This window comes from Gymnogyps californianus, chromosome 15 (genome assembly GCF_018139145.2).
Source record: "Gymnogyps californianus isolate 813 chromosome 15, ASM1813914v2, whole genome shotgun sequence".
In the NCBI taxonomy this organism is placed as follows: Eukaryota; Metazoa; Chordata; class Aves; order Accipitriformes; family Cathartidae; genus Gymnogyps; species Gymnogyps californianus.
In genome coordinates, this window is record NC_059485.1 from 289,982 (window position 1) to 311,793 (window position 21,812).

Consider the following 21,812-nt stretch of genomic DNA (forward strand, 5'->3'; position numbering starts at 1 on the left):
TTCAAGCCCAGAGCCTGCCAGACACATGCACTGGTTAGTGAGCGCATCACAGCCTGAGCCTGCCAGAGCCAGCTCCTCAAGACCTCTACTGGCTACTCACCAAGGGCCAAGAGCACTAACTTCAGGGCCAACCATGGCCAGCACAGACCTGGTTCTCACAGCAACTCTAGAGCGACTCTCTAGAGCACCAAGACAAGAACCAGCGACTGGTTACAACCCTGCGCCAGGTGTGGAAATTCTACCCCCAGAAGGCAGTCCAGTGCTTTCTCACCCTGTTATAATTCTTGTTGCTGTGTAGGTGGCTCACTGCAAGTGAAACCAGCAGTGGCTGAGCTGGGGAGAAGCAGCCAACCTCAAACTCTTCAGCTTATGGCAAATTCCCCCATGTCTAAGAGCTGGGGAAACAGCAGCAAGTAGGAAAGTCCCAGTGATGTGTTAGTCACCGACTCGGTAACCTTCAAGCAGAGGACAAACACCACACTGCTGTGAATGCCCTGCTCTTACACAATGGAGCACAGAGAGGACCATGAAAGCGGCTGATCCATCACTGAACTGCGACAGGAGCTCCTTAGGACGCCTGCCACACTCCATGGACTGGAGCAGGTCTAGCACAGTCATCCCTCTATCAAAGACAGGCTGCGGGTCACAGGCCGGTACTATACCGCCTCTTGCCATTACAATTGCCTCTCTGCATTCAGAATACAGAATTTTAGGTCTCCTGCACAGATGGTCAGAGTTTTATAGAAAGTATCCTGGCCAAGAGCAAAAAAAGAAGACAACCGCTGCTCCTCCCCCTGTGCAGCTAAATGTGCCACAGCAGTCGGTTCCCCACTCTGCTCATCTAGGGCTGCAGCCAGTTTTTCTTCTCTTTTCATCTTGCAGTCTTGCTGGAGGGGTAGAAGGCAGCTGTGTGGAAATTTCCATGTTGTAGAAAGCCACAGAAGGGACAGGATGGAAGCAGGACAGCAGAAGGGACAAACAGAGCGAAGCACCTCTGGCCAGAGTACAGCAGAGCTGTAAAGATCCTCTCAGCATTGCTTTCTCAGCTTGTCAAAGGAATGAGAATAGTCAGGACTTAGCAAACCAGTGGTGCTGCTGATGGCTGTTATTACATACTCTGGGAAAACACACCGACGTATGGCAATTTAGTAAGCTTTAACTTTGGTTAAGTGTGTCAGTGAGGTACCTGGAAAGTGCCCTCTTCCTCACTTGGCTGGTTTTTTTCCTTTGCTTTGGAGCAATCTGCTTTGAGACACGACAGCGTTGCAGCGGAAAACCAGACCAGTTCATTGGTCTCATTGCTCCGATTGTCAGCAAGTTCACGCTGAGCTGTTCTTGGCTTCTGACCTCATCACCGCAGTTTAGTCGGGGGGGCCTTGAGGGGTGTGTGCCGTGGCTGCAACATCTGATGAAAAGCTGACGGCATGACATGGCTGCCTCAGTCATCGCGGTGTGGTGAAAAAAATTAAAGTTCCGGGTAATGTGTGATCATGATACATCACCATGTGGGAGCCTGGGGCAGATCTCATACTCAGCAATCTGCAGAGAGGGGGAAATGATCTGTGTGTGTGTGTGCATGCGCACATATGCCTGTGCATTGCACGGCCACAGTTGCCCAGAGGATTAGTCAAAAACACCTATTCTTCGTGAAAGCAACTGTATGCAAAATTACACACTTCAGAAGCACCTCTGTCAGAGCTAGAATACAAACTGCACAAATCATGCTCCCTAAGGCGTTTTTCTACAGAAAAGACACGGCTAGGAGAAAGTAAACTGTCCTCTCAGTCTCTATTCACCAAGGAGTTTCATCACATAATTCCACAGTCAGAGGTAAACATTAGGGAGGAGGGGTTTGGAAGTCACAACCCCCTCGTTTGGTTCTCTCACCCTTTGTTCCTTTGGCCACGTCACTGCTAGAATACAACACCTAAAAGAACTTGTTTTCTTAGACAAAGTTTGTAGCTCATGATGGATAAGCACTTGGATGTCCTTGCACCCTGCCTGAACAATGCAGGGTCCCAAAGCAAGATGCAGAGGCAAGTTAGTTATAAAGCTGACCCCTCCTTCACCCTAAATTAACTTGTCCCTACCCCCAAGAACTTGACCCCACATCCTCATTTTCCACAGGCAATGACAAACCTTGCGATTGATAGGAATTTGCCAACAGCTGTTCTGTACAGGTGCCTATTTCCAAGGAGCCAACACTGTTCAGAAAGAAGAAAAAAAGGCAAGGCTGTGGCAGTCTTTGCAAAGGAAAAGCAGTATACCAGAACTAGCTTCTCCCGAACTGGGAATACGCCTGCTTTTCTCAGGAACCCATTTCACTCATGGTGAGTCAGGTTGCTAATACTTGGTCGGCAGCCAGGTGAGAAAGATGTGGAGGTGGAGTGATTGTGAGTAATAAATGGCATTATAACTAGGCTAAAACTTGGCACAAGCCTCCACTTGCACTGCAGTCTTACAAAACAAACTGAAAAACACTGAAAATACACTTACTACGACCAGTAATTCTCTGTCCTGGTAGGAGCCCTCCACTAGCTAACATGGACATGCTTGGAGGGTCCCAGCCTTCAGGAATGAAGTTCCTCTCTCGGGAGGGTAAGCTGCCTTTGCAAGCACAGGCTGGTCCCCGGGAGCTGTGGCTCAGGCCAGTACACCTCGCTGGCAGTCCTGGGAGCCAGCCCAAAGTCAGGACTCCCACACACTCCGGGCAGATCATCATCTTAGGCCAGAAACCTGTCATTTGAAACCCACCTGCATTTTATAGCTTGGCAAAAGCTCCGAATGGCAAAAGTGGAGGCAGTGGAGGACGGAACATGAACTTAGCTCCCACTGTAGTCATGCACCGTGCCTATGGCAGGACGGGGGGTGAGCTGGCCAGCCGCCCGGCCAGCCCCAGTGTTTATCGCCAGTTCTGGGTTATGCAAAGGCGTAGGAGTAGGGCTCCCCCTTCTCAAAGAGTTAGTTTGATTTCACCAGTGAAACACTGAAGGGAGAGAAGGGGAAGAACACCCACGCACAGAAGGCCATCCAATGGAAATGAGCAGACAGGAGGGTATAGCTGTGTAGAAGAAAAAAAGCCAGGGAAAGGCAGAATGAAGCTGGGGCTCAACAGGTAAGTGCTGCAGCAAACAGCTTTCCAACCCTGGCCTGAGCAGACCTCTCCTGGCTGCTCCAGCCAAGTGCAAGCCTTCCAGGAGGATTTCACAAAGAGCACAAGGGAGAGTGCAGGAGCAGAAGGGGAAGAAAGCACCACTGCTGTCCCTGTGCCTCCCTTAACAGCCCTGCGCTACTAGAGTAAACAGTGAGTAACCCATTCCGGGCAGCTGCAATAACTAGCTGTGGGATTTTGCTTAAACTTGACTTTGCTTGGATTTAGGGAAGTGAGTCAGCTTACTCATGAGGCAGACCACGGCCTCTATGCATCTTCCTGTTCCACCATTTCAGTGTGGGTTTGGTTGATGGGTCCTGGAAAGCCTCTTCATCTGCCTGCATCACAGCCCTCCCATTTCACAGAATTTGTGCTGATGTTAACTACGGCAGTGACTGCCCTCATGCAAAGAAAGAGTATTTCTGATGGAATTAAACCTCATCTGAGTGAAAATAAAATTCAACCTGATATTTTCAGTAAAAACAAATAAATAACATGTTCATCAGCACCTTAGCCACAAACAGTAAGATCTTTCACTAACCACCACCTTAGTGAAAGTGAGCTACAAACCAGTGTCTATACAAATATTAACTATCACATCTAAATACAGACACTTCACTGCGAGTCTCCTTCCAGGGCTCACATACCCTTTTTTACTGCTGCAAAACTGATGCATAGATACCTCTACTACTTGGCCAACTTGAACTTTGGAGAGAGATTTGCAGTACAAAAATCTTACTTACAAAACACGTTAAACCAGTTTCTGTGCTTAGCATTACAGTTTCCTTCCTTATGAATGGCAATGTAAATAGGGTTTTCTAAATAATGAGAATACAGATACACATTTTAATACATATAAAATTACTTAACGGTTGTTAACTGTTTTGTGCCACTGCCAGCATACTAGGGTGGAATTTGCCATACCAAAATATATGATAACGCCCCAGAAAAGTTCAGAGTCGTGAGTAAAACTTTTGGAACAATTATCCAACAAGAAGTATATGCTGCCTTAAAGCTGCAGGCATAATTCCCATTCTGACTGGACAGGAACAAGAAGCCGAAAAATTCTCCATCCATTTAGGGAGTCTGACCACAAACTGGATAAACTTTCTGGGAATACACTGCTTAGAAATGTCTGATTCCATTTACAGCTGTAGAAGTATGAAATAACTCTGCTTGCTTCTACAGAATAAGAAACTAGTATCAATAATAGCATTGCTTAAGCCCAAACGACAGTAATCTTTATTTCAGGTCTTGATTGAGCAAGTATACAAACAACTAGCCCATGCTGGGGCTAGGCACACAGGACCTCCCTCCTCCCCGCCCCCCCAATAAATAAATTATGGAAGCTGTGTGATGCTGTCAGTACAAGTCAGTCACGTCCCCTCTGACCTGCACCTACGTCCCGCTTCCAGGCGTGTCAGCACCTTCCACATCACCTTTGTGTGCTTCCCAAGCAACATAGAGAGCCAGGGCAATAACCACAGGAGCAGTACTAAGAACTCCTGCTTCAGGCAGCTGCTGCTCACTTTTAGAGAACAATCACGGCCATAGAAACTTTAGCTCTGGCTTCGCCCCCCCCCCGACAGAGTTGTAGCTGCAATCGTTAGGTGCTAACCCCTCCTGTCCCCCAGGGGCCTGCATCACAGACTGGTTGCCAGCCCTGCAGCAGGCATGAGTGTTACAACCCACTGAATCCATGCCTGAACTGTAGCAGCCCTCACTTCAGGCAGGATTGGAAGAACAAGCAACATTTCCATTTGCCATACAGTTTATTTCCAAAGACTGATTTGGTTCAGTCTTGGCACGTGTGGCTAGGCTACCTTCATGTAGCAGTTGTCCTCCTGGGCCAGGGCTTGTACAAGTTTCATTTTTTTCTCATTCTTCCTGTTGTTTTCCCTCAATAGTTCTACTGGTCTTTTTTTACCTGCAGGTGCCAGTCTGGAACCCTCACTGTGAATGGTGTGAGAATCAGGACAGGAGTTATCCACAAAAAGAGGAGGTGACAACTTGTCTGAGACCAGGAGCTGCAGGGGCTCTGCAGTTTTTCTTTCTAAGTTTAGCCCAATGCTGTCCAGCGATTCCTCTGGTAAGCTAGCTGCTGAGCCACACCTCCTGCCTACCGCATGCTTTATCACCTCTTTATTTTCCCCTGCATTTCCAAGTTTCCTCAAGTGGTTGTGCGTGGGGCAGTGAAAGTCAGTATTTAGTCTGTTACTGCTGCTCTCTTGCATTCCTTTACCAGTATAGTTAAAGCCGTTAGGTTTTGTCCCCTTTACAGTTCTTTCTCTGCTGTTAAAATCTTGACAGTTCATCTCTAACAAATGCAACAGCTGTTCATCTCTGCTAGTATTTTCATCTTTGCTATCACTAGACAGCTCATTAGAGTTGATGATCCAAAGGCTGCCATCACTGGTCTGTGTGACATTCTCACTAGACGCTAAACCTGGGACAGTGCTGCAGTCAGAACCCTGTACCGTCAAACACACGTGGTCATCTGTCCTCTGGTCAGGTTCACAGATTATGGTATCTGGAGGTGCTTCTCTCAGGTTGTTGTACAAAAGACGAACAAAGGGTTCATACAGTGACCTAGAGATAACCTCACTGTCATTGTCACAGTATGTACCATTACACTTAACTGCACTAGCAAAAGGTTGATAACCAGACGGTTGAGGTCCAATGGGGCAAGAAATTACATTGGCTTTCTTTCGAACATTTTGGTATGTTACTTGCTTATGTATTTCTTCCTCTGGTAGGAAAGCTGAAGCACTATCACTTGCACGTGTGGAGAAAGATGGAAAATCAGTATGTTCTGAACAGGTGTTTTGAAAATCAAGCTCAGTGCAGGGAGATTTGTAGTTGGTATAACATGTCTGATTGCTAGGGGGTCGATAAACTCGATCTCTGCAGCTAAGTTCTGGTGTCTCTGAAAACTGTGTCAAAGGTGGTGAGGAGCTCACATTTTCAAAACACAGAGTCAGGCTACTGTTAGCCACAGACTGAGACATAAGAGTATCAAAGCTCTTATACGCAGAGCTACTTGGCTCCTTGAATGCAGACACAAGAGTGTCAAAGCTCTTGTATGCAGAACCACAGGGCTCTGCAGACGGAGACATAAGGCTGTCACAGCTCTTGTAGGCAGAACCACAGGGCTCCACAGATGAAGACATAAGGCTGTCACAGCTCTTGCAGGCAGAACCACAGGGCTCCACGGATGGAGAGATAAGGGTGTCAAAGCTCTTATATGCAGAGCTACACAGCCTCACGGATGGAGAAACAAGGGTATCAAAACTCTTGTATGCAGGGTTGCTTATTCTGTCTTTTTTGGTCCCAAAGGATGGTTTATTTGGACATTCCTGGATCAGGACACACGAGTCATGAACCATATGTTGAAGATCTCTTGTATCCAGAGAAACAGAATTTATGCTGGAGCTCTGATAGCCAGATTCAAAGGATTCTTCTGATTGTTCTGACTTCCTGCTGGCTGTACTACAATTGTAATCATCTTGAGAGGCTTTGGTGAAAAGGGAGACTGTATGAGAAATATCACGTGGCTGCTGACTCTGGGCTGCACTTTCCTTTGGATTTTGCTGTGATGGATTTTCTGACTCAAGTTTCTCAAAGGTTTTATTCTCGCCTGTGATGATGTCTGGGTCTTTATTGTCTTGCATGTTGTTTTCATCTGCCAGGAGCTCAATAAACATGCTAGCTAGTGCATCATTGTGTTCAGTGTGCTCTCTGAAAGCACTGACGCTGCTCTCACAAGGCTCAAACACGGTGATCTGGTCGCTAGTCTCTTCCTGGCTCTCAGCCTCAATGTCCGTTAAACATTCACAGATTTCTATAGACTCTTCAACCAGAATTGTCTCAGGGGTTAAAACTGCACTGCTGCCTTTTGGAAACCATTCTCCAGACTTGCTGTGGCAACTGCAAGATTTCTCAACATTTCTGATGTTATCTTTTCCCTTGAAGTTTTGGCTTGGCAAACTTTGAGCCAGACAGTTCTTGCAACTTCTGTTTTTGAAAGTCAAAAGGAAAGGACAGTTAATGTTTATGTAATAGGAAACTATTTTATGTTGTAAAGCAGAGGGTTGTTTTTTTTTCCTTTGTCTTACTTACATTTGGTTTTCCATATGACTCTGCTTTAAGTCATGGAAAGGGAACTTAATTTCATCAAAGTAGCACATAACTGAAAACTAATAAAGATACAAATGAGATTTAGGACACGTGAATTGTATTTAGTACCCCTGCACTAGCCAGACAACAGCACTTATTACATATTCTACTTCTGGTGATCAGGAAAAGGTATTTTTTGCAAAGCCCTCAGAATTACCTTGACGTTTTTTACGACCAAATGGCTCTTTGCTGGATTTGGGATTTGATCCCACCATTCTTTCTTCACTCTGCAAGGGAAGAATTAAAATTGTTTGCTCTGACTGCATTTTGGCTTCTTCAGTGTACACTCCTCTCTTCTGTTCTCTCCCTCTCAGCCGTCTGCATTGCAGCAACAGGAAGTGCTTGTTCTGTGCATCTCCAAGTGCTGCTTTTCATTAAACTAGTGCAAAGTTGTTTATGTTTGGTGCACAGCCACGGTCACATGTTCTTCTAATCATGTTTGAAATGATGTGTGAAACGGATAGGATCCCACTTTCACATTACCACTAAAAAAATTTAAAAAGAAATACAGATATTTAACCATCATTACTGGAAGTCCAGCAAAGACTGGGGTCCAAAACTGACAAACCTCATAACTGCAGCCTGTTTTGGATGCTGTAACAAGCCCATTCTAGTAAGATTAATAGAGAATATTCAGTTATCTATTCAGAAAATGACAGAGCGCAACTGATTCGTGTTTATAAAATGCTTGCTCATAGACAGCCCGATAAAGGTGCTGAGGAAAAACAAAACATTAGATTCCCGTACTACTAGACATTCAGTTAATCAATAGCAATACTGGTATCTGTGCAAACTGCTACTCTATAAAACCTGTGAACAGTATGATACATACTTGGTAAAACAGAAGTAACAAATTACAGATACTGCCATGATCAGTATGCAGGATACCGGAACAACCATCTGCAGAATGTCTTCAGCTGTTACTTGGTAATCTGTTAAATAAACATATACATTTACATGTGTATGTGCATATAAATACAAGTACTGGCAATACGAAATTCATTGCTCTTCTTTTGCACCTTAAAAAAATGCTCCTTTAGAGGATGTAAAATAAAACCTCCAGCAGATAAACAACAGAACATACAAGCTACCAGTGGCGATGGTGCGTGGCATGTCTGAAAGATCAATGCAGGCACTGCAGTCAGTTACTGTGAGTGTTAGGAGCTGGGAGAGCCAACATGTACTGTGAGGCCATTTGTCAGTTCTCAGGGACAAACCTGTCACACAGTCCCTAAAATGGCATTATCATCTCCGCTGTAGTGCAGCTATGCTTCTCGTCCTCTCTGTTGCTCTTCAGAGATTTTCATAAAGCCCTCTGACGGTTAAAGTATTGCTTAATTTGCAGCCTAAACATCTCTTGTTCATTTATACCCAGTTGCTCTTATGTCAATGTTGTTCTTTAGTTTAAATAGCTCTTCTCCTTCCCTGGTGTCTACTTCATGAAATATTTATAGAGAATAAACACATCCCCCTTCAGCCTTTTTTTCACAAGGCTAAACAATTCAAATTCCCTTGGTCTTCTCTTCCTTAGTTTCCCCAGGAGTTGCCTTTTTACATTTAGTCTCTTTGGAAGCCTTTACAGATGTATCCACAATACATCTAAAAGGATGAAGGTGATGGTTCCATAACTCTCCTCTGAGAGGAGAGCAGCAGGGTACATATAACGTGGTTTATAAAACTATACCATCCTTTTATCAAGCTGCCATTTGTTACAATACTTACCATAGTGAAATTCAACTTCTTCACTCCATTCACTCCAGTAGGCCGGGTAGTCTGTATAGTTACACCTCACACTTGCAACGTAATCATAGCCTCTCCTCAAGGAGCCTGCAGTAATTTCAAAGCTTTTTGCCTGGTAGTTAATTGCTTTTACAGAAACCTGAAAAGAAAATGAGAAAGTTCACTTTGATTTCTTTATGAGGTGAAGGGTTAGTGACAGCAATTGAATAACAATAGTGTTATGTGTTTCAGTGACCTTTCACAAATGAGCAAATGAATGACTGTATACCTCATCTGCTGTGTGTGATACTGCATTTTGTTGTCCTGAGCGGGTGGTTTGTGTGACATGCCACCATGCACGTTCCTCCCCTACCAGAAGCAGCCCAGCCCTAAAGTGCTGGATTGTTCAGGAGGCTGTCTGAAATGCCTCAAGTGTGCCATGGAGTCAAGAACAGCCTCCAGCTTCCTGATGTCTGAGGAGCAAATGAAGTTCAGGGAACAGAAGCATTGTATTTTCAATCTCTGCCCTGTCTACTGTGAGCAGCAGACCATTTTGGGGTGGCAGTCAGAAGAGTTTCAATCCTTTAAAGCCCAGCTGAACCACCTTGGGGCGATGTGACCTGTGGCAAGTGTGTGATCAGGAACATTGTGGGGCTTGCCCTTGCTGGCCCTTACACCATTATTCGTGAAATGGTTTCAAGACTTTTCAGAGGACTTTTTAAAACTGAAAGCTCCAGAGAGACAGAAAATGAAGAGACCGGCTGTCTCTTACCTCTGTCGGGTGCTGCTTCCTCCAGTATTTCACTTCATAGATGACCGGCTGTCCAGAGAGCATGGATGGAGGAGAGTAGCTCTCCTCCCAGCTCAGATTGAAATTACCATTTTCAACTTTCTCAATGGCAAGATTTTTGGGGGCCCTTGGCTTAACTGTATGTTAAAAAATACAATTAAGGAGAACATGGCAATGGGAAAGCACTGATGGAGAGAAGCAGAGAGACAAACATTCACCAGCAACCAGAATCTCATCGCAGTCAATGCACTTAGCCCTTTTCACTATGCTGTAGCACAAAGATATAGAGGCCAAAACAGAGCAACTGCAAGGTATTCATTAACAAGCACTGAATCTTCAAGCCGGCTGAACAAACTGCAAGTTCAACCTTTTGGTGCACTGGATGCAGCTTTCAGCCTGGAAAAATGGGAACAACCTGTGCCCTCACAATAGCACGCTGTGCCGTGGGGCAGGCACAGAGCTTCTGACAACTTCACAGCCAGGCTGTCCTGGCTACCTGTCTCTTAGAAACTGATGCAGGCTCCTGCTTACTCTGCTGATAAGCAGCAGTGACAATCAAGTATTCTGAAAAGAACCAGCTCATCGATGCAGATGAACATCTGCCTAAGGTATGTGAACGATTTCTTTGAGTGTTTGAGGTGACAAGTGTCATGAACAAGCACACTGTTCTAAACAAACTAGGTGCCTATGGAGAGACATAAACTGTATCTACGCTCTGTCCTGTGGAAGAGCACAGTAATTAACTTTTTATCACTGGTTGTTATAATCCAACAGCAATTACCGTAAAAATCTCTGTTCAGGGGGATGATTCAACTAGCATGAAAAATCAGAGTATGACAGAGACAGGAATGGAAGAAATTTCAGTAGGGATAGCCTAGTGTCTTTCTAGAAACTGGAAGCAGCACATTCCTCTTCATCCTTGAATTCTACAGCCACAAGTAAAATGCACTAAAGACACGTCTAATCCCCCAAACTGCTGCTGGCTGGCAGCTGAGAGGGTACAGCTAGAGGAATAATCACTCTCTGCTTGCCCTATTACTTATACTCTTTCCTTAAGAATCTACTCCAGAATCAGGTTTCTAAGCCAAATGGATTTTGCATTTAAGCCAGCATGGCACTCTTCACCTCTGATAAGGAAAAACTGTTCCAGTGACATGAATGAGGAGTTAGCTATGATTGCAAAGCCTGGAACCAGAGGTCCTGGTGACAAAGTAAACAGTTTCTTACCAACCAGGGCTGGTGTAACACTGTAATTCCACATATCAGTCCCATTGAATTGCAGAGCTAGAATATATGTGAGGCCTGATACAAAATAATCCGGATATATTGTGCAAGTGCACCTTAAACTGACTTTTCCATTCTCAGGGACACACACATGATTTCTGAAACAGAGGCAGAAAATTATGTGATGTTTAGAGAGTGTGGCACACTATTTCTTGAAAAGGTGAAATCAAGCTTCCCAATGCGTAGAGCTAATCAAATCTGAGACAAACAAGCTTAGTTCCTAGAAACGTTTAGCCCAAACAAATCCAAACCAAAACTGAGCTCCCCCAAACTTCCAGACAACCCACCCTCCCCAAACACCCCTTGGATATCTGTATCGCACAAATGAAAAACTTGACAGAAAGGCTAAGGACTGATCCCAAGAGGAAAAATTAACACCCTTCATCACACTTCAACCTCTGAAGGAGCAGACTTACAGCTTGCTAGTATAGGAACAGGTTTACTACAGTGTACAAAGTGAGGTTATTTGGATGTCTGTGTGGAGAAAACATATGGAGAGGAACAGGAGAGCCCAGATGCATCTTCCTCTGTAGGAGATGATGACTGGCCCTGCTGCAGAACAGGGACAACAGTCTGTGCTTGAATGTGGAGTTAGACTGTATGCTGAGATAATCACCTGGGCTCCAGGGAAGAGTACCTTTCACACAGGCTACAGACTGGTAAATCAGGTAAGATTTCTCCTGAAGGAAGTAAAATTTCACATGAAAGGAAGGTTGGGTAAACTTATGAGAGCCCTACCACTCCTACAAGTAGGACTTGATCACTCCTCTGTACTAAGAGTGCAGAGAGGTCTGCAGAAGAGTGGACCACTGAACAGAGTGCGCTGTTAATTGCAGCAACCCATTTTCCTCCTGGCAAGAAGAATAATCTGGATGACATTTTGTCCCAGACACCCATGGTAGAGGGAGGAAATCAAAGTTGATAATGGGTATAGGATATATGAAGTTCCAACAATGATAATTTAACATCTTATTAAACACTTACGGCAGAAAAAAAAATTCGTTCCTGTAGTAGAGCAGGAATTCTTTGGAGCAATTCGTTTGTGCAGGCACCTTCCAGTGACAAACCAGCTCTTTGTCGTAGTCAGTGAAGCATGCAAATTCCTGTACATGTCCTGCAGCCGTAACTAGGGAGAAGCAGCACACGACGAGAAGTAAGAGAATCAAAAGAATAAACTGGACTAAGCAGAAACATTAACTTTTCCATCTAAACAGAGCTACCAACGGCCTATAAATTAAGTGAAAGCATTGTTATTTTTCGTGTTCTGGAAAGAGATGCATGTCACCAAATGTCTCCACCTTTCCGGAGACAACGTCTATGGACTTGGAGAGGAAGAAGGTCTGCGGTAGTAATATTGAAATAGAAAGGCGCAACTCATCCAACACAGTCTTCCAACCAAGAAAATCTGATTTTGATAGCTCTAAAACACATCAACATTTAATTATAAAACAGCATCATTCTATGTGTTAATACAAAAGGTTCAAAAGCCAAAATGCAGATAATTAACAGAGTCAGACCAAGATCACTGCCTACAGGCATGTACTCGTACTTTATCTACAATGGTTCTACGCTTCCCAAATGCATGCCCTCTGCCTCCCCACAGCAGTTCCCCATTGCCTAGAAGATCCTCCTGTCACATGCTTTCTTCTAGTATACACCTTTTCTTAATTTCACTCAGTATCTCCTGTTCTGTCTTCTACTTTTCATTGTTATGATAGTGTTTGGAGACCTGGAGAGATTTAGAGTCACATTGTTCCAGGCACTGAGAGGGTACAGAAAAGCCCAAAGTCTCTGCACTCCCAATGTTCATGTTTACAATCTCTTTCACTGGCAGTATTTAAGAAAAAAATAGAAAACATCGGTCAAAATATCTTTGTTGGAACTAGAAAGGGAAATGGAATACACAATCCTCAGTATCCCTTCCAGCCTCATTTTCCATTATTTCAATGCACTCCACATGAGTGAAACAAGGAACAGAAGAGGAGGAGCTATGTGACAGTAAGGTCATGCTGTTATTAGGACTTACAGTGTGCCAAATGTAGTACTGGAATGTGATCATTTCTAAATGCAGCAGTCACAAATAGCTAATACTTTTATCATCCCCGATAATTCTTTGCCGCCTTTGATGTCTGACTTCTCTGTTATTGGTAAATATTAATAATATCTCCCTTTTCTTGCACAAGTTCTACAGATCTAAATCCTTCTCCTCTGCTCTACATCTCAATTCCCCATAAAAATTTAGAATAGCTTTGGCCGGTTTTTAGAATCCTATTAATTGATATTTTTCTGATAGTTTTCTAAGAGAGTCTGCTAGAAGGTTCCTGCGGCAATTATACAAGGGCCAATTTTGTTTACATGGCCCAGCACATTACCAACTCTCCATTCTTGTAATTTACATTGCAAATTCAAGATTAAGCTGCCAACAATTCACATTCTGTAAGGTCCTTGTGCTTCAGCCACTGCTGCTTCACAGGCTTATTCTTTCCAATGGGTACCTAAGTTTCAGATTATTCCTCCCAAGCAAAAACTTTCGTTGTCAAAAATACCTAATTTCATTTTATCCTTCCTACACTTCTACTTTTCTGTAGTCCACTTGTGTTATTTATTCTGATATAACTTCTGCATACTCTGATACAGTACAGTATCTGCAAATGTAATAAACATGATGGTCAGATGCCTTTTAGTGGACATGATACATAACACACGACAGGATCTATCACCAGACCCTCTGGTACTTCAGTGAAAACCTGACTCAAAGAAACTTGTTTAATACTGTGAATGTATGGTCTTTCACCCTCATTAAAATCCACACATCACTTTCACTTGCCTTTCTAAAAGGCCTCGCACAAAACCTGACCACCAAGCAGTCCCGGATGACTTGAGTAAGCTCAATAATCTTAGTGAGGCTCACTTACGCAAATGAGGTTGTACGGCAATGTCAAGGAACCATTTTAAAATTCTATAAAAATCATCATCTAAATTGTCTGGTATATTGACTGGTTATAAACCTAGAACTGACTGCAGCTCACGGTTTCATTAGCATTCAAATATTTAGAAAATGTTTTGTTTTGTTTTAGTTACTAAGGCTAGATATTTATCTTGTAGATAAGAACTGTCACTCTCATATCCTTTCTAGATGGCAGTACCACATTTAGTTCCCTTTTGTTCTGTGTGGTCCCTGATTCTTCAAAAAAACCCAAGAATCATCAGAAGAGCAACAAGTTAAAGATTAAACTTCTGCAATACTGTAGCTCACACTGCTCTTTTATTTTAAAAGAACCATTACCTATTTATCCTGTTGCTGCTGTTTATGTTTTGTTGCCATTTGTATTTTTATCATTAGTTTCTTTTTTCCACTTTAAGATGCACTTTTAAAAGTACTAACATTTTAAGCCCTTTAAAGTTGAATGTCATGATTTTTCAATGTGTTAACGATCTTACACTTTCAAGAATACTTCAATTAAACAAAGCCCTTCCTGCTGTGTTAAGCTATCATGATTAGCAGCTTTACTTTATCTTGCCTTTCAGTGTCCTCATGTCTTTCCAGAACTCTAAATTATCTTCTGTATTCTCTTCTGTGACCTTCTCCCTTTTCCATCTCTGCTACACTGTATTTTTTTTAAACCTCAGATATTTGAGAATTTCCTTTTGAAACCACATACAGTACAGAGTTTGTTTTCAGTTTGTGTAGTTAAAAAAGGGAACTGAAATACTAGATTTCTTTTTTAATCCTCAACTAGAATACCATGCTGAAGAAACTTAAAACATGTAGTTAACTGGGGGGGGGGGGGGGGGGGGGAAATCTGTAAAATTAAGCCTTGATAAAGATCATTTACAGAATGTGAGATTACCTAGATCAGATGACTCAGCCAATGTGCTCTCACAAACCCTACTCCTTCCCATTAATTCAAATTGTACTATTTCATAGTACATAAGAAAGTAGCTAATAAACCTTCTTTTTTAGAGACAGGCTATTTTTAACTATTTCGGTTTGCTTTTTAAAAAAACCCAAAAACCTGTAGACTACTGTGGAACTACTTAAAAGCTACAGAAAGCAAAATGTAAGATTCATTTTCCAGAGAATAAAAATGCATTGTCGGAAAACATGATTTTATATATCTAACTTGTCTTTATAATCAAATATCATAAAAGATACAAGGAAAAAAACATTTTCATATTCAGCCCCTGCCAGCTGACCTTCAGAAAATAACCATTAGCTAACAAGCAGCATTAAAGACTTAATGCAGGTACATGTCCTGCCAGACCAAAAGAATGGTGTAGTGAAGAACACATAGGACACCACGTCAGTCGTCTGCCCCTGTACAGGCACCAGTCAGAGCACATAATGTCTGACAGCAAGCGCCTGCAAAATTTGTTCAAATCCCCTCAGCTAAATTTTCCAACTTAGTAACTCTGCGCACTTTGGAGAACGCAAATTGACAGATGCCCTTTAACTGTAGATCTACAGGCTCCATTTCATGAGCATAGCTCCCTCAAGGTCCCGCATGGCGAACAGTGGCAGTTATGAAAATAAGCAAATGAGAGACTAGTGCTTTCTACTCTGATGGGACTTCTACAGCGATGTCCCTGGGTCATTGCTGAGCACCCTGTTTGCAGCAAGGTGTCCAACAGAGATTAGATAATGGGGACTTTCCAAACCTCAGTTTCTCCTTCCTGCAAATTCCTGTTTTTTTCTTGCCCATATGGAAAAGGTCAATAAAAAGAAAAAAATCTAATAATTTATTCTAGTATACGCATATTTCTGACATTTGAAGTTACACATTTTATATTAGTTAATTAATGGTAATGGTGTTGCCTACTAGTCATGGGAAAATGCTGTCGATAAAAACCTCAGTATAATAATTTAAAACATTGACAAACGCACCTTCTGTTGTTGTATATGAAAAGAAAAGGATCCACAGGGCATGCGGTGCAGCACTTGGGAGTCTTGCCATCATTGACACTGGCCAGGTTCAGTAGGACAAGCTGTGCTGAAATTCTGCCAACAGAAAACATTACTATAAGCTTACATCAGTGTCCCAGTTAAGGTAAGGGTGTAGTTCTTCCTCCCACTCTGCTCGATATTAGGATTCAGATCCCCTGCAGTGCCCGATCCCCCTAAAGCTTGCTCATGGAACAATGAGAAGTGTAGAAGAATAATACAAATGAGCAAGAAGACTTTTCTGCAAAGTTTTAATTACAGAGGATACTAAACTGACATTGGCAGTGGACCTACTCTTTTAGCTACTAGAAAAGCAAAGCTGCTAGTGAGATATTAAAAGGGTAAGCTCTAGACCAAAATCACTGACAACAAACACGTCACCAAAGCCCTATGATTCCACTCAGATGACTGAAAGAACGAGTGAAGTGCCTGATCTATTGACTACAAGATCTTCCCCAAGCCCTATCACCAGTACCCTAGATAATATCATCCTCTTGAAAAAGTTCTTAGCAAAGACCTCTGAGCCTTGCTTCAACAGAATGCAGATTCATTAAAACAGTAAATAATTAGAAAGAAGCTGTAAAACACGTACCTAATCATGACATAACCAGCACAACTTTGGAGAAGGAAAATTACGCAGCTTTTACATATTAGAATTCTTTAAGCATAGCGAAGCTGCGTAAGTAAACTGAAAACAGATGAAATAATTAATTTAAGACTTTAAAAAACCTTATTGCCCCAAGATTCTTTTGCTGATGCAATGTAGCCACTTAGTGGAAGACCAGATTCTGGATTAGATATGGCTACCAGCTTTCATATCACTAGAAATGTATGTGACGCATTTAAAATTTTGATAAATTTGTAGGTAAAGTCATGCTAACTAATATGGAATAACCATGACTTTACATTCAGTATAAAGAGGGATAAAACTTGTTCAGCACCACACTGTCTGTTAATACACAACCCTTTTGTCCCTTCCTCTCGTGCTCTTGCTATTTTCTAATCTCTGAGTCTGGACGCAGTGTTCTTACTCCCTGCGTGCTACAGTTGCTCTGCTTACATCGGCAAAGTTCCCAGATGGCACGTTATTTTTTATTTCAAAACCTCATGATTCTCTCTGTGTGATTAAGTAAAGAGGAGAGAACTTCTCAGAAGACCTCCTTTAGCAGGAGAGTGGTGTCGGGCTTTCTGCAGAAGTTTTGTTAGATTTTGAAGTAGAAGAGACTGTTGAAACATATTTGTTGATGGTGGTTCAATACCCTCTGCTCCAACAACCTTTGATGCTTCTAACAGATCTGTTTCACCAGCACACAAGACAAAAGGAACTGGCGAGGGATCAGCAACTCTGCTGTGGTATTAACTTGTTAAGTGATTAGCTTAGGAAAAATTTACTGACCTTTTGGAGGTATGCATGTGGGAACTGTATACATGTAAGGATGTGCAGCCTCAAAGGCATGCCACCAAAGCCGTATCCCCTCAAACAACTCCTCTCTAAAACTGGGAAGATTCTCAAGCACAGCTGCTGAATATTTGTTGTCAAATATTCAAACAGAATAAACACAAGGTAGGCAACAGCCAGACTCTTTCTCACTTGAGTAAGGGACAGAAAAATAACTTTTTTTTATAAAGACCACCACACCTTTTATTGATAAATATATCTACATAAATCAAACTACTGTGAAATGTAGCAATAGAAAAAATGTAGCAATTGGAAAAAAAATATAATTTTTTTCCCAATATATTTAGAAGTAATTCAGCTCCAAGGCAATTACCTCATAATCCAAGTTTCTGTGCTTGTCAGAAAAGTCACATTTAATGATACTGTATTTCTTCCATTCTCACATGCATGATTTACCAGTCTTTAAAACAAGCTTCTGAAGATTAAACATGGAAAATTTCAATCTTAGAGGTTAAGGGATAAGAACATTGTTAGTGAAAACAGAAGATTAGACTGGAAACTCTTTTGTGACTTCCTCTGAGGCAGTTACTGCTCATCTAGTAATAAAGGACATACTTGAAAGACTAATTTCTCATAAATGCTCAAGAAAACTATTACTCAAGAGCTGAGCTTTTCACATTTTGGGAACAGACAAAACGTGACCGAGCACAGTAATGGATTTTTTGAAAAGAACACAAGTGCCTTTGCTGCTGCTGCTCAGAAAAAAAAGAGCAAACTGCTCCAGCATAAAAAAAATCCTTCTTCTTTTCCTCCTTTTTTCCTGGAATTCTCAAGAGAGGAAGTGTTTGCTTTCCAGCCCATTGTTAAGTAATACTGTCGCATGACTGGAGTTCCAAGAAACTCTTAAAACTTTGGCAGAGAATCCTGTATCACATAAGCATGTATGAATCAGCAGATGGCAGAGCAAAAATATCTCCCCCATAGGAGAACAGATCTGCACATGTTGATGAAAATGGAGTTAACCCATAGCTCGAATGAAACTGCAAACTTTTTTTTTTTTTTTAAGTAAGAGTAGTGGACTATAAACCCAATGCAAAGGGAGAAAATTTTAAAATGGCAATAGCTTTCCCGTCTGTTAGCTCTTAAGCTTTTCTTCATATCAGATAATGAAATACCAATCTTAAAAAAGCATGTAACACATACAGAGAATACTAAAATCACAGCAAACCTAGTAATCCCAATATATTTAGGGAAAGTAAGCTGTAAAAGACATAAGTGACTTCCCCAAAGCTATGAAAGAAATCTCCATCAGGGCTAGAAGCAGGTCTACGTGATTACTGGCACAAGTTATATGCTTTGATCATTTATCATTTCTATCTCTTGAAAAAAAAAAAAAGATGTGATTGAAAAGATTTACTATCAAGAAAAACAGTAACAACTTGTGGTTTGGGCTTCTAAATAAATTAGGGTCACATTTAATCTACAGGCGTAATTTGCAAAACTCTTATGCTCAAAGAGTAACTCATGCCCAAAAGACAGGCGACAGCAATTTCTACGTAAGACTGCTTAGTTTACCTTTGCTGCAACTGTACCGGTAAAGGACCACTCCCTATTTTAAAACTGGCTCTTTTTAAAATTAAAGTACATCTTGTCTTATTCTTTCTGGTTTAAAACATTGGCTGTAACTGCAGATTAAAATGAGATAAGCAGTATACAGCAAAGCAAAAGTTCATCAACTGATTCCGTATCAAAATTTGAAAAGAAAAAAAAGTTAGGGAGTAATTTCCATCTTTTTTTATCGCTGCTTTTAATTGATTTTTTTTTTCCTAAGTGCCTATACAAAATGGCAGACCTACAGGAACGTAAATTGTAATACCTACTCTTTGACATACAACGTGACTGTCAGAGGCAACCGCACAAAGTATGTGTATGGTGAAAAGCGTAGGCGTCTCAGACAAAGGGGGTTTTCACAAGAATTTGGAAGCTGAGGAGAGAGTCTTGTATACTACGTTAAGGAGAAGGTTTAGATGAAAGGGTAAACTGGAAGATATTTAGGATTTCCAATAATTAAGTATGGCCACTTCGGTGAATGAAGGGCCAAAAGATAAAATTCAATAGTTCCCACTTTGTTATCTAAACTGAACAGTAAACCATTCCCATATGCTTCTTTGCCATTCAGTTAATACACTACTGTGTTAATGTTATCTCTTCTTGCTGAGACTACTACAGTGGAAAGCGTTGGGTAAGCAGAAACTCAAATCCACGCCCAGGTCCTTAGATTATGGATTCTTTAGTGGGGAGGCTTTGTCCCATTTTTTTATCTTAAATGGCATAATACACATATTATTGCTTATCTAACCCAGTATTTCCTGCATCATTGTATGATCACTAAAGAAGGAATTTAACTTCAGAACCGTGGATTTTAAAGGAGTAAGACATTCTTTTTTATTCTTTTTAAATGAGTAATTTTACTAATACTTTAATGTCATCCTTGTTCCACAAATTCCTTCATGTAGTTTGGGATACTTACCATTAATGTCATTTTACGCAACAACATACCAATGATATCTGCATTTCTGGAGCAGGACAGGGGACGTCTGGATAAACCTCTCCTCATAAATAGGAAAAGAGCCTCTCAAAATGAGCAGATGGGTTCTCTTTAAAAAACTTGAAACTGGTCAATTTTTATTTATGACTTAAGCTGATGTTTCTGCATTCCAACATATTTTCATACTGAGATGACAGAAGTCAGCAAAGGCATAATAACATGTCATTTGGGCCTATAAGGAATACAGTACTTTCACACAACTTGACAAACTGCAAATCATAGTCTGCAAGCAGCAAGATAACTTCAGGTATTTTCTCATTTAGAACTGACAGAAACTCTGGAAACTGCTGGATCCGGACATGTTGGGGAAAAAAAAAAAAAGCCAAAAATACAAAACGCCTAGACTAAAATGACTAGAACAGCTCACTTCCGATCCCACATTCCCAAAGCCCTGGTTCTGAGAGTTTAGCATAAATTGCTCTTCAGTTCTCTTAAAATCCACACACACCGGGAGTAATTTTTAAAGAGCGAAATCTGGATGTGGGAGCAGCCCTGCGGCTCAGCGCCAGTTCAGCACGGCGAGCCCCCGGCTCACGGAACAGGGGCCCGGCCTACCGCGGCCGCCACCAGCGAGCGCAGCGAGCGGCCTCCTCCTGCCCGCGCCCGCCCGGCGGGACTCCCAGCAGAAGGGAAGTTTCCGGGAATTACACCAGCGTTGCCTCAGATTATCTCAAAAGGAGCGCCCGAGTTAAACAGCCCCAAGGAAGGAACAGTGCTTCTGCCGACCACAACGCCGGTCCGGAGCCCCTCATCCCGGCAGGAGCCGAGCCTGAGCCGCACCAGCGACCCGCGCGGGGGCGAGCACTGCCCGCCGCCCCCCCCGGCAGCCCGGGGACCTCCCGCCCGCCGGCCCAGGGCCCCGGCAAGGCCCCGAGGGACGCTTCGGCGCGGGAACGGCAGTTCTGTCCCAGCCCGTCCCGGGTCGCCGCCAGCCAACTCGGCGGGCCAGCCCGGGCTGCTCCCCCGCCCGCCGGGACCGCCGCCGCACCGCGCTCGGGAGCACGGACAAGCGAGCCCTTTCTCCAGCGTCAGTGAGGGGAACGGCACCCGCCGCGGCGGCCGCGAAGCAGAAACCGTACAAGCTCGGCCGCAGCCATAGCTAGTGAAAAGGAGGAGACCGTCCTCCCGCCGAGCGCGGAGGGGAAGGGGGAGCCGCCGCAGGTACCTTGCCTGGTCCGGCTCCCGGTCGGAGCGGCGCGGCGGGCTCCCTCGCCCGGGCTTCGGTCCAGACCGGGACGGTCCCGGCCCCGGGGCACCTGCGGGTCCGGCCCGGCACGGGCACCGCGCTCCCCGGATCTGCGTCCTCCCCGCCGGCGGCACCGCGGCCCGGCCCGGCCCGGCCCGGCGGAAACGTCCGTCGGCGGCGCGGGCTCACCCCGCCCCGCCCCGCCGCCCCCTCCGACTGCGCCCGGCCCCGCCGCTGCCTGCGCGGCGCCGCCTACGCCGGGCGGAGGCGGCCGAGCACGCGCGACCGTCCCACGCGGGACCGTGGGCAGGCGGGGCCCAGCCCGGCCGCCGGCTGCCCGCAAAGCCGGGCCGCGCTCCCGGGGCGGGGAGGAGGAGCCGCCGCACCGGCGGGGCTGGCGGGGCTTTCGGGGAGGGCGATGGGGGCACGAACCCCGCCGCGCCCGCGCCCGCGCCCTTCCGGCGGCGGCGGCGGCGCGGCTCAGCCAGGCTCACCTCCGCCGGCGCCGCGGGACCGTCTGTCTCTGCTGCCGCCGCCCCGGCCCGGCGCCAGGCCCG

The 21,812-nt window shown here is 43.9% G+C and overlaps 1 protein-coding gene across 3 annotated transcripts; it reads right to left on the reverse strand.

Annotated features, from left to right (window-relative positions):
• Positions 1–4,735: 4,735 nt before the first annotated feature.
• Positions 4,736–21,779, reverse strand: IL4R (interleukin 4 receptor). Of its 3 annotated transcripts, none has more exons than XM_050905668.1 (10): positions 21,750–21,779; positions 16,006–16,119; positions 12,105–12,246; positions 11,064–11,218; positions 9,819–9,973; positions 9,050–9,206; positions 8,160–8,259; positions 7,485–7,554; positions 7,271–7,347; positions 4,736–7,165 (listed from the first exon to the last, which is right to left on the reverse strand). In XM_050905668.1, exons 2-10 carry the CDS (start codon positions 16,076–16,078, stop codon positions 4,966–4,968), a joined length of 3,129 nt encoding a protein of 1,042 aa, XP_050761625.1. In that variant the 5' UTR covers positions 16,079–16,119; positions 21,750–21,779; the 3' UTR covers positions 4,736–4,965. The 3 variants fall into 3 exon arrangements, with proteins under 3 accessions (XP_050761625.1, XP_050761624.1, XP_050761626.1); XM_050905667.1 differs by lacking the exon at positions 21,750–21,779 and adding an exon at positions 21,235–21,316; XM_050905669.1 differs by lacking the exon at positions 11,064–11,218 and having other exon boundaries at positions 21,750–21,778.
• Positions 21,780–21,812: the final 33 nt, after the last annotated feature.